The following is a 12,857-nucleotide window of genomic DNA, read 5'->3' as shown; positions in this document are numbered from 1 at the left end:
GGTTCCTGGGTGGGGCCAGGAAAACTCTGAAGCTGTCTGAAAACAATACAGACCCAAAAGGTCAGACTTGCTAAAAAGTACTCAGGAAAAAAGTTGAAGGCCGTCAGAGAACTGTATTTGGCGGGCACGTTGACTTCAGCAGAAGGGAGCCCCGTCTGCGTTCGCTCAGGGGATGCGCCCGCCGGCGCCTCCCGCGGCCAAACGGACCACCGTGCTCCAAGGAGAAAAAGCCGGTCCCCCGGGAAGGAGCCCCAAGCTTCCCTTGAATTTCCACGCAACCCGCCCAGACACGTCCGGCCTGAAGGAGCGGAGTCCAAAGGGAGCGTCAGACCCTCCGGGCGGGGTGGGGACGCGCAGCGTTGGGAGCGGGAAGCCGGGAACAGGCACTCAGGTCGGCGATGTCTGAGCGCTGGTCTCTCCCGTCCGCGGGGCGCAAGCCCTCACCCGGCTCGACCAGCCCCTTCTGGCGCCGAGCGTGCGACACCCCCTCTTCCGCGGCGCCCCACCCCTCCTCCGCACGCCTCCCCTTTAAGCGCGAGGCGCAGTTGGATTTGTGTCGGCCGAGGCGAGGCGCGACTCCCCTTTATGCCGGAGACGGCGGCGGCTCTGACAGCCGCGGCAGCCCGGCGAGGAGAGAAGGAGGCCGGGCCTCGGGCAGCCGGCTGCAGTCACCGCAGCAGGGCCGGGGGAAGCGCGGCGCGCGCCGCCGCGGGGGCGGAGGAGTGGGCGGGCCCGGCCGAGCTGGGGGCGGGGGAAGGCGGAGAGCCGGGTCGCCAGCGCTCGGGTCCGCCTCTGACTGCGGCGCGGCGGGGCGATGTGTGATTACCATGGCGAGGAGTCTCTGTCCGGGGGCCTGGCTAAGGAAACCCTGTTACCTCCAGGTAGGCCGGCGGCGAGCCCGCCGCGCGCCCTCTCTCTGCGCGGGACTCGCCCGCCTCCCTCCTCCCTCCCTGGGTCCGGCGCCCGCCCGAACCCCGCTGCCCCCTGCCGTCCGGCACCTGGCGGCGCGCCCTCCCCCGCCGCCCGGGCGCCGCAGCCCCAGCCGCTGTCCCGCCGCCCCCCGCATGTCGGCCGGCCCGGGCTCGCCCTCGCGCCCCTCTCATCCTGAGAGCCCCGGGACGTGACCCGGGTGCGACCCTACGCCCCTCGCGTTCGGGGCTCCGTAGTCTGGGCTCGGGACGTGCCGCCGTCTTCTCCCTGGGCCGGTGCTCTCCTCCCCCCTCCGTGGTGGGCCCCTCAGGGCGGCTGTTCTCGACTCTGTCCTGAGTCTTCAGTAGGTGGTAGGAAAGGTGGTGTGTCATTCCTCCATATTTTAGAAAATTATGGTAATTTGTCACGTCAGTGTTTTCCCCAAATCCTGGAGAAGCGGCATGTGCCTCGGGCTGAACCCCTTGGTTCGGTCTCTCCGTCACACCCGTGATTTAAATGGGAGGTAGGGCTCCGAAGCCCAAGCGAGGCGGATGGATGTTTGCGTTTTAAAAGGAAGGGGACAGTGTCTTGGCCGATCTCAGATACCCCAACAATGCAAACGTAATTTTCAGTCATGTCATGTGTACTGTTGGCGTGTTAATTTTTCATGATTTCCCGTTCCACCCTCTGTTCCGCTGCCAGTCTGTGTCTTCGAACCCTACTACTGTCTTCATGTACTGTTGGTCACCAGGGGGACCTAGTAGACACCGTGAGTAGCTGAGCGCAAATCCATCACCCCAGTGGAAAAACAACTACAAATCAATGCCTCGCGTGGGTCTGCAGTGTTGTCTGCATTCAGAGGACAGTATTTCTTTACCGCTTACCTTAAAAGGCTTAAAGCTATTGATAGATTATTTTAGGATGGGAATTCATGCTCAGCTGGTGCTTTTATCAATTATTTTAAAAGTTGAGAAGAAAGCGTCATGGGGCAAGTAAATCTTACATTTTTGTTTGGAAATAGCATATGTGAATCGTTATTCTGCAATGAGTGATGTACTGCAAGTTGGAAGCATGATTGACAGCCCATGATATGAAGAGTACAGGAGTAAAACGGAACGTTCTGAGTCTTTGTAGCAGCTCCACCAGTAGTAACTGTGCCTTGAGTAACAGTAGAGCCACCCAGTCTAGAATTCAACCCAGGCCAGAGTTATACCTCTTTGTAACCCTTTATGTAAGAGGAAAAAAAAAAATCTTTACAGACTCTGTACTCAAAATAAGTTTATTGAGATATTTTAAATGTTTTTTCTTAACTAAAACTGTCTAGCTATTTATTTATTCGATTTCGTGGCAGACTTTTTGGCAGACTTTTGTGACTCATTTGGTTCTCACTGTTCTCCACAGGTGTGGTTGTGACTTTTTTTGGCACCATAGTACAAGAGCTTTCAGATTGGCTGAGTTAAGATTAGTTTTACAAATAGTCATGCTTCTGTTAATGGGAAACATTTGGTGTTTCTGCCTTCCTGAATGTGTGCATCATTATCTATTACCAAATTAAGGTAAACGCAGGTTTTAAGCATTTCAAAAGAATTTGGGGGCATAGTGGTATTTTAGTAGGCTATTTCTATATAAAATAATGATTAAGGAGAAATCTTTATTGATTATAGTATTATATTTGAGATAAATAAATTTAAAACTTGGGAACCGGGTACGCTGGTGTTTTAAACATTGTCTTGGTATTAGTATTTATTCTCTTTATGAATTTCTTTATGAATTTTCTTGTTAGTTGTCCCTCACCATACTGTTTCAATTTAACCAGCTTTAAAAAAAAAAGGCCTTCAGGTTACTCGTGTCATGCTTTCTTCTGTTCTCTATTGCCTAAATGCCTCACCTTATGTTTTTAATACTTCCTCTACCATTAGGTGCTTCAACCTTGAAATTGTTTTAGGTGAAGTTAAAATAAAATATTTTAATCTAAGACTGTTATACAGCTAGCTATTCAGTTTCTCAGCCACTGAAAGTTGAATTAACATATACAGTACTCTTATTTTTATATTTTTATTGTTTTCTTTTTCTTGAGAATAAAATCATGTTCCTTTGGGAACAGCATGAGGCTTGAGGCATTAGGACAGAGCTGAGTTTTGTTCATTTGTGCATCTGGTTCATTATGCCCTTGAAAATATTTCACAACTTTTCAGTTCTATAGTTTCCACATCATGAAGTGGAGGGTGTAGTTCTTAGCTGAGTAATCACATGAACGTAGTGAGGATTATCTAGAGGAAGTTAAATCTATTTTGTGACACCTTTACTACATTTTTTAATAGAAAAGCATATGAACTTAAATGGTAAATACATATAGGTAAATATGTTAAATTCCTTCAACCAAAGGTCCCTGACTGCCTACCATCCCCCTTTTTATTTACTGAGTATTTATTTATCTGGGGGCATGATATGACTTAATTTTATTGACTCCATTATTTACTTAATAAATATTTGTTGGATGCCTCTCACATGCCAGAAACTGTGAGGTGGTAGAGATTCTAAAGGAGCTAAACAGAACACCTTTGTGGTTCTCATGCAGCTTAAAGTCTAGTCAGGGAGACAAACATTAATAAAATAATCTTAGAAATATATAGTGACATGAGGTATCACCTCACACCGGTCAGAATGGCCATCATCAAAAAATCCACAAACAGTAAATGCTGGAGGGGGTGTGGAGAAAAGGGAACCCACTTTCAGTGTTGGTGGGAATGTAAATTGATACAGTCACTATGGAGAACAGTATGAAAGTTCCTTAAGAAACTAATAATAGAACTACCATATGACCCAGAAATTCCACTACTGGGCATATACCCGGAGAAAACCATAATTCAAAAAGACACATGCACCCCAATGTTCATAGCAGCACTATTTACAATAGCCAGGACATGGAAACAACCTAAATGCCCATCAACAGAGGAATGGATAAAGAAGATGTGGTACATAGATACACTGGAGTATTACTCAGCCATAAAAAGGAATGAAATTGGGTCATTTGTAGAGATGTGGCTGGGCCTAGAGAGTGTCATACAAAGTGAAGTAAGTCAGAAAGAGAAAAATATCGTGTTTTAACACATATATGTGGAGTCTAGAAAAATGGTATAGATGACCTTATTTGCAAAGCAGAAATAGAGACACAGATGTAGAGAACAAATGTCTAGATACCAAGGGGGAAAGGGGTGGAGTGGGAGGAATTGGGAGACAGGGATGACATATATACACCATTGATACTATGTATAAAATAGACAACTGAGTGGAACATACTGTATAGCACAGGGAACTCTACTTAATGCACTGTGGTGTCCTAAATGGGAGGGAAATCCAGAAGGGAGGGGATATATGTATATGTATGGCTGGTTCATTTTGCGGTGCAGTAGAAGCTAACACAACATTGTAAAGCAACTAGACTCCAATAAAAATTAATTTAGGGCTTCCCTGTTGGCGCAGTGGTTAAGAATCTGCCTGCCAATGCTGGGGACACGGGTTCGAGCCCTGGTCCGGGAAGATCCCACATGCTGCGGAGCAACTAAGCCCGTGCGCCACAACTACTGAGCCAGCGCTCTAGAGCCCGCAGACCACAACTAGTGAGCCCGTGTGCCAAACTACTGAAGCCCGCACGCCTAGAGCCCGTGCTCCACACAAGAGAAGCCACCGCAATGAGAAGCCTGCGCACCTCAACGAAGAGTAGCCCCCGCTCACTGCAACTAGAGAAAGCCCACGTGCAGCAACGAAGATCCAACACAGCCAAAAATAAATAAATAAAATAAATAAATTTTTAAAAATTAACTTAAAAAAAGAAATATATAGTGACAACAGTAAGTGTTACGAAGGAAAAGTGAAGGAACGAAAGACTGCCTGAGAGGAACAGAACAGTTTCTCTCTTTTAAAAAGTATTTTACTACGGAAATTTTTATATATACATAAAGCAGAAAAGAATAATGAACTCTCATGTACCTTATCACTTACCCTCAACAATTATCAGTATTTTGTTTCATCTCCCCTCCCCCATGTCCTCTTTCCAACTAAAGTATTTTGAAGCAAATTTCAGGTATCACATCATTTCGTCCAAATACCTCAGTATGAATTTCTAACAGATAAGGATATCTTTAGACATAGTACCATTATCACGCCTAACAAAATTAATAACAGTTCCTTATTTTCTCTCACTGTCCTCCTAGATATGTATTACCCTGAGAGGACTGACTAAATTCAATTTGCCATGGGGTGGGTTTACTATGATTTGAGAGGGTCTTTTGGTAAAAACAAAACAAAAGCCTCTCCGCTTACCAGCTTGTTCCTACCAGAAGTTCTTTGCAGGGAAACTAATTCTCATTTCAGGTTTTGGGAGAATGTCTTAGAAAATGTCTGGTTTAATTAACATTTTCATGTAAATGTAATATTTTAATTTAAAGTGAGGCAGTAATTAGTCAACAGATATAAAAGGTCTTGTTTTCTTTGGAACTAGGAGGAGGGGTGAGGAGTATTGAATGTCAAAGATAGGGGGAAAAAAAAAAAAAAAAAAAAAAAGATAGGGGGAAGAGATGAAGGGCCCAGCAAGAAGAGAGGGAAGTTGCAGACACCAGCTTTGTATACTTGCCGTTTTGCTGTTCATCTTCAAGTGGGTGGAGTCAAAAAGTAGTTTTGTCCTGAGGTGTTCGCGCCTTAGGGCTTGCAAGTTCCTCTTCCTACTGCAATTTACAGGGAAAAAAATTTAAGCAATTAACTTAATTATAAAGGAGCTTCGTTCTCAGTATTTCTTTAATCCAGATATCACTGTGATGATTGGTAATGTTTCTAGAAACCGTAGTATTATGTAATTATAAGTTTTCAGCTATAATATGGCTTAAATAGGCATTTATGGACTAATGTGGGGACCTAAGTACTTTTTGTAGTTTTGTTTATATAGCAAAAGAGATTCTACTGCTTGTGAAGAAAAGAACTGATATTCCATGTAGTAGAATATTATTTAACAATAAAGAAGAATGAAGAATTGATACGTGCTATAACATGGATGAACCTTGAAAACACTGTATGAAAGAAGCCACTCACAAAAGATCACATATTCTGTGGTTCCATTTATATGAAGTGTCCAGAAAAGGCATATCTATAAAGACAGAAAATAGATTAGTTGTTGCCTAGGGCTGGGAGGGTTGGGGGGAAATGGATATGAGGTTTCTTTTTGTGGTAATGGAAGTGTTCTAAAATTGATGCTTTGCACAACTCTGTGAATACACTAAGAACCATTGAATTGTATACTTTAAATGAATAAACTGTACGGTTGTGAATTATATCTCAATAAAGCTGTAAAAAAAAAAGAAAGAAAAGAAACTGAATTTATCCCATTCATGTGTTCCTTCTTTCTGCCTCTTGTAGATTCCACTAATGCCAGCTTTTTGGTGCAGGGAGTACTTCATCCAGAGGACTGGTGCAGGCACACTGTTTGCCTTTGCGGCCTCTCTGTGAGCCAGGAGGGATTGTGATATCCCACAAGCATTTACCTGAGCAACAAGCAGCTCATGGCTAGGCAGTATTCTCAGAGCACACTAACTTGCGGTTCTGCCCTTCCTAGCTATTTTGTTGAAAACTTACCTGGGAAATAGTACTTCCTGGACTAGCTAAATGTTGTGGCACATTGAACGGAGTAGAATCCTGTCGATGAGAACAGAATCTGTAGGTGTGTTAACCAGTTTGGACCATTTTTAGGCAGTGTTTTTCTTCCACACACCATTGTGATGATACTCCTTGTGGCCTGCATGGTGACCCAGAATGACACCTGCGTTTGTCTGTTTTTAGCATCATGTTTTCTACAAATTAGGATCCACTTTGTTTGGTGTTTACTCAGTCTGAGTGGGACTGATAACACAGCAGCCCTATAATTCATTGGTTTTACTTTTTAATACCTTCTTCCTTCTCACTATCATTAAGTCCTGGAAGAATGAAAGTTAAGACAATTTAAGCTAATTCTCTATACTTAGATTAGACACATTTTCCATTCCAGTTATTCTGCCTGCATGCCCTGTTACATATAAAAAGCTGGTGCAACTCTAATGGAATTTGAAGTCTGAGACTCTTGGGTACTTCCGAAGGTTTTTCAAGTCCTTTAAATCACAAGAGTTTTAGATTTCTTAAGGCATCCTCTTGACTAACAGTTTCAATATGTGTTCAGTAGGGCTGTCATGAATGGATGGATAGATGGCATGTTCTAATCCGGGTGTTGGCACTTGTTTAACATTTCTGATACTTGCCTGGCTCTTTGACTTACATTAGTACTAGTCTTCAAATATGACTACTGTAGATAGTTTGGTTCTTTATGACTTCATGTGGATATTTTGCAGGATTTAGTGCCAGATAGGGTTACTGATACAGATTAGCTGGTAATAGTGACAATGTTGACAAATATGGTAGTAAGACTAATACGGCTTTTTGCTCATTTTCAGCTCACAGGATTATTCTAAATCTAAGGATAGTAAGAGCAAGTAGTTGTTTCCTGTTCTCCAAAGGGAGAAGGACTATAAGTAGCATGGTTTAATAATATAGGTTTATTATACCTGCTGTTCAGAGCTACACTTTTGCCTTTGCCTGAAACTAAATCTCCAGAATGATGATTAGCTTTCTGAGACTTGTGAATACACAGGGAGCATCTGTATCCCATACTGTCTTAAAATCAAGCATAGAATTATAATGCAGCCTTTTGATATTACCATAAGTTGCTTTTCTACCCCTGTTAGAAACTCAAAAGAAATGGTGAATTCTCAGGCAGATTTCATCCTCACACACTTTCAGGCTGCAGCATGTAGTAAAAAGGTTTCTTCATTGTCATCTTCCTAGTGCCTCAGCTTTTCATCTTAATGTTGTTTTGTATTCTTTATAGAAGTTTTCTTTTTTTAGAAGTTTTCATCTTAATGTTTTCATTTTTTAAAGTTACTTTGAAAAACAATACTATACTATTCTGTTAAATACCATCTTTTTACATTGATTGAAAAGATAAATGTCTCACATTCCTAACGTATCTATTTCTAGACATTCAAATATTTTGTGAATAATTTTCCTTTAAAACCCTTTAATCTAGAAAGTATATGAGTTTAGAAAAACCAGGATACTGTAAAATGAGCATGTTTTAAAAACCCAAAATATTAGTGGATGAATTTTTCTTTAGAAATAGTAGGGGATTTTTTTGATGACTATTTAATGAAATTAAATAATTATCTTTTTAGGTATGATCATGATGTGTGGGTATGTTTTTTCTTTCTTTTGTTTTTTATTGTGGCCAAAACACACAGTATAAAGTTTACCATCTTAACCATTTTTAAGTGTACAGTACAGGACTGTTAATATATGCACATTTTTGGCAACAGATCTGTAGAACTTTTTCATCTTGCAGAACTGAAACTCTGTACCCATTGCACAACTCCTCATTTTCCCCTCCTCACCAGCCTGGTGACCACATTCTATTATACTTTCTGTTTCCATGTGTTTGACTTCTTTAGATAACTCATGTGAGTAGAATCATGCAGTATTTTTTAAAAAATTTTATTATTGTTTATTTTATTTATTTATTTTTGGCTGAGTTGGGTCTTTGTTGCTGTGCACGGGCTTTCTCTAGTTGTGGTGAGCGGGCTCCTCTTCGTTGCGGTGCGCGGGCTTCTCATTGTGGTGGCTTCTCTTGTTGCAGAGCACGGGCTCTACGTGTGTGGGCTACAGTAGTTGTGGCTCGTGGGCTCTAGAGCACAGGCTCGGTAGTTGTGGCGCATGGGCTTAGTTGCTCCGCAGCATGTGGGATCTTCCCAGACCAGGGCTCGAACCCGTGTCCCCTGCATTGGCAGGCAGATTCTTAACCACTGTGCCACCAGGGAAGCCCTGAAGTCAGTGATTAAAGAAAGCATTGTTAGTTTCCCAGTGGTCCTATAACAAATTGCCATAGATTTAGCAGCTTAAGAAAACACACATTTATTTGTACCCGTATCTCACACTTCTGAAGGTTAGAAGTCCCAGGACGGTATGGCCCAGCTGGTTCTCTGCTCCAGGTTTCACAAGGTTGAAAATCAAGGCATCAGTAGGGTTGAGTTTCTTTCTGGAGCTCTGGGAATGAATTGATTTCCAGGCCCTTTCAGATTGGTTTCAGAATTCAGTTCCGTGCTGTAGTAGGACTGAAGGCTCCATTTCCTTGCTGGCTGTTGGCTGGGGGTTGTTCTCAGCTTCTAGAGGCTGCCTCCATTTCTGGGTTCATGGCTTCTTTTCTCCATCTTCAAAGCCAGTAACAGTGGGTGGCTTTGAATGTTTCTCTTCTGCCTCCGCCTTTTACTACCTTTCTCTGCCTCATCTCTCTGACTCCTTCCTCTTCTGCTTTTAAGGGTTCATATGATTACATTGGGTCCACCTGCATAATCCAAGATAATATCTCTAGTTTAAGTCTCTTCACAGCAGCATCTAGATTAGTGTTTGATTAAATAACCAGGGAGTGGGAATGTTGGGAGACAGCTTTAGAATTCTGTCTACCCCAGAAAGAATACAACTGAAAATTCTGACAGTTTAAAAAAATCAATCATTTCCTAAAATATTTTGGTTTTCCCCCCATTACTATTAGGTTTTTAAGATATTGCCAAAGAAGAGATTTAAAAAATTTTAACAACCACATGTGGTGATACTTGTTTTTACAATAGATACTATTCTTAAATCTTTTGTATCCTTGTACAAACTGAAGTAAAAGTGGAAAAGTATCACTTTATGAACTCTAAGAAAAGGTTCTTTAAAATGTAACCTATTTCTTTCTGTTTATTACTGTAATTAACTAACATTGTTGTTCTTTACCCCTTAAAGAAGACAATGCTTGGTTTTGTTTTAATGTGCCAGCTTGTAAGATTTTTCAGTCACACCTGATCCAGTAGAACTAAATTCGTATCCAGTGAAGGCAGAGCCTGTTTATTACCCTGGTCTTGTCCTTTATCCTGAGCTTAGTACTCAGGATGTGCAAAATGATATAGTACAGTACATATATTTTTACATATATTCAAAAATATTCTGTAATGACTCTGAGATATTGAACTCCAATAGCTCATGCTAAGCACACACTGCTGTCTCTTTCACATTCTTACTCTTTACTGTTACCACCAGCACCATCATATCATCCTCATCATTGTCATTATAATTGAGGCTCTTGCCACCCCCATTTCTTCCAATCTGCCAACCTCCTCTGGCTTCCCTCTTTTCCCTATTTATTCAGGATCACATGTTCTGTCATTTCAGCTACTCTTCTTTGCTCACTCACTACTTCTTTGCTCCTCTGACCTTCCTTTATTCTTATTCTATCGTTTATTCCACACTTTACTTTCAATATCATCTTCCTTTGCCCCCTGCTTTCCTCAGGACTTCAAGCTTCTCTACTTCTCACTTTGTAGTCTCCTTGGGTAATTGCATCTCTTCACATGGCTTACACTACAACCTAAATACTAATGGGTCTCAACTCTGTATCCCCAGCCCAAACCTCCCCACCCGGAACTTCAGATTTGCATCTAGTTGCTTATTTGATATCTACCTCTAATAGCACTTTGTATTCAACATGTCCAAAGCTAAAGTCCTGCCCCCAAATTGCTTCTTTCCCTATTTCAGTTAGTGATACTCTCCAGTTATTCAAGAGATAAATACACCCAAGTCCTTCTAGACTCTCCCTGTTTCCTTACCCTCATGTTTAATCCCTCAGCAATTCCACTAGTGCACCTCCTAAATAACTTATGATTGCATCATCTTTAAAAAACAAAATACAGTGTTATCAACTATAGTCACCATGTTTTACATTAGATCCTCAGACCTTATTCATTGTGCAGCTGTAAGGTTTTACTGGCCTTTTATTGGCCTTTCCCTATTTTTCCCACCTCCCAGCCTCTGGTAGCCATTTTTCTACTGTCTAAGACTTCGACTTTTTAAAAAATTTTTAGATTCTGCATATAAATGATATACCATGTAATATTTTTCTTTCTGTCTGGCTTATTTCACTTAGCATAATGCCTTCAAGGTCCATCTATTTTGTTGCAAAAGGTAGTATTTCCTTCTTTCTCATGGCTGAGTAGTATTCCATGGTGTATGTATATGCCACATTTTCTTTATCCATTCATCTTCCAGTGGACACTTGGGACCCTTAGGTTGTTTTCATGTCTCAGCTATTGTGAATAATGCTGCAGTGACCATGGGAATGCAGCTATCTCTTTGAGATCCTGTTTTCATTTCCTTTGGTCATATACCCAGAAGTAGGAATGCTGGATCATATGGTAGTTCTATTTTTTATTCTTTGCAGAATCTCCATTCTGTTTTCCATAGTGGCTGAACCAACTTACATTCCCACCAATAGTGCACAAGAGTTCCCTTTTCTCCACATCCTGGCCAACATAGTTGTCTCTTGTCTTTTTGATATAGCCATTCTAACAGGTGTGAAGTGATATAGCTCATTGCGATTTTGATCTGCATTTCTCTGATGATTAGCGATAGTGAGCACCTTTTCATGTACCTGTTGGCCGTTTGTCTCCTGCTGTCTCATTAGGTCCACTGTAATAGCCTCCAGAAGGCCCTTCCTCATTTACCCCTTTCAGATCCACCCTCCACATTACTTCCAGAGCAGTCTTTCCCAAAATGCCAATCTGATCTAATCTCCCTCCCTACCAGTGAAATCCTTCAGGGGCTTACCATTGCCTTCAGTAGACTAAGCAGAGTTCTGAGCATGGCTCTTTGTTTCTGGTCCCTTCCTATCTTGCTGTTTCATTCCTGCCACTACCATCTCATGCACTGTTTGCTCTAGCAATTCTGAAAACCTTCCAGTTTCCCAACACACTGTGCTTCTCTCTCACATGTCAACCTGTCTACCCCACCATTTCCTCTTTGCCCTAGAATGCCCTTCCCCCATTTCCTGCATCCCTCTTTACCTGGTTTATTCTCTGTTTTCTACTTGTCCTTTAGGTTTCAACTCAGAGAGGAAGTGACCTTTCAGCAATTCCTCCCTAACATTCCACATGGTATTAGTGTACCTCTTTTGTGCCCCACCCTGTGGGTACATGATATCTGGCACACACTTCTCTTACAGCACTTATGATATTGAATTGTCATCAGTGATTTTCATATCTCTCTTCTGAGCCCCAGACTGTGATCTCCCTGACAGCCAAGATGTCAGTTTCCTCTCTTTATCTCCTGTGCCTAGCCCAAAGCAGATGTTCAATAAATGTTTGTTGAATGACTGAATCCAGACATAGAGTTTTATGGAGTTGATCAGATTAACTAATTTACTTATATGAAAGAAAATGTATATACAATAAGTAAAATAGTATAGGTGAGCTTATGATGCAAATCATAAGTCTCCCCTTACACTTCTTACCCCCAGCTTTGCTCCCGAAAGGTAGCCTCTTTGAATCACTTATCTTATTGGATTTTCCGGTGGCTAAACCTCTGACTTCTAGAGCTGTATGTCTAAAGGGAACTGCACACACTCTGGGAGGTGCATATGATGCTGACTTTGGGTACTGGAAGAAATTATTTGAAATTGTATTTATTCTCATATACTTTTTATATCTTAAAATGTTTTTGTCAGAATAGCTGATGATTTTTTGTTTTCGGTTCATTATTATAATAAGCATCCCGCCACAATAAAAATCTATTCAAAATTATTCTTATATACTTTTAATTTCTATTACTGTGTGAGTCACAGTATACAAATAGTAAGTTAATATAATCATGATTTTATATAGAGTATAAATAAGTAAATATACAAATGTTAGGGATTTGTGCTCTAAAATATTTTCCCTGAGAGAATTGTACAATAAAAAATGATTTGGGGCTGCTGCTCTAAATAATAAACGTTTACCTCTGTTTCTTGATTTATCAACTTTAGATATATCTATTGACTTCCTACTTTTAAGGAGTATTTAGCTTGC

The 12,857-nt window shown here is 41.5% G+C and overlaps 1 protein-coding gene across 1 annotated transcript in view; it reads left to right on the top strand.

The window, feature by feature from the left end:
• The first annotated feature begins 748 nt into the window (after nt 1-748).
• Nucleotides 749-12,857, top strand: part of DIPK1A (divergent protein kinase domain 1A) — a 115,849-nt gene continuing 103,740 nt past the window's right edge. The window contains exon 1 of the mRNA XM_027114347.1: nt 749-881. Within this exon, the coding sequence (XP_026970148.1) occupies nt 828-881 (54 nt within the window). The 5' untranslated portion in view covers nt 749-827. The remainder of the gene's footprint in view (nt 882-12,857) is intronic.

This window comes from Aethalodelphis obliquidens, unplaced genomic scaffold (genome assembly GCF_003676395.1).
Source record: "Aethalodelphis obliquidens isolate GAN/ISIS:26980383/991018 unplaced genomic scaffold, ASM367639v1 scaffold13, whole genome shotgun sequence".
NCBI classification, from domain to species: Eukaryota; Metazoa; Chordata; class Mammalia; order Artiodactyla; family Delphinidae; genus Aethalodelphis; species Aethalodelphis obliquidens.
The sequence above is the reverse complement of the archived record's forward strand: the minus strand, read 5'-3'. Positions and strand labels throughout refer to the sequence as shown.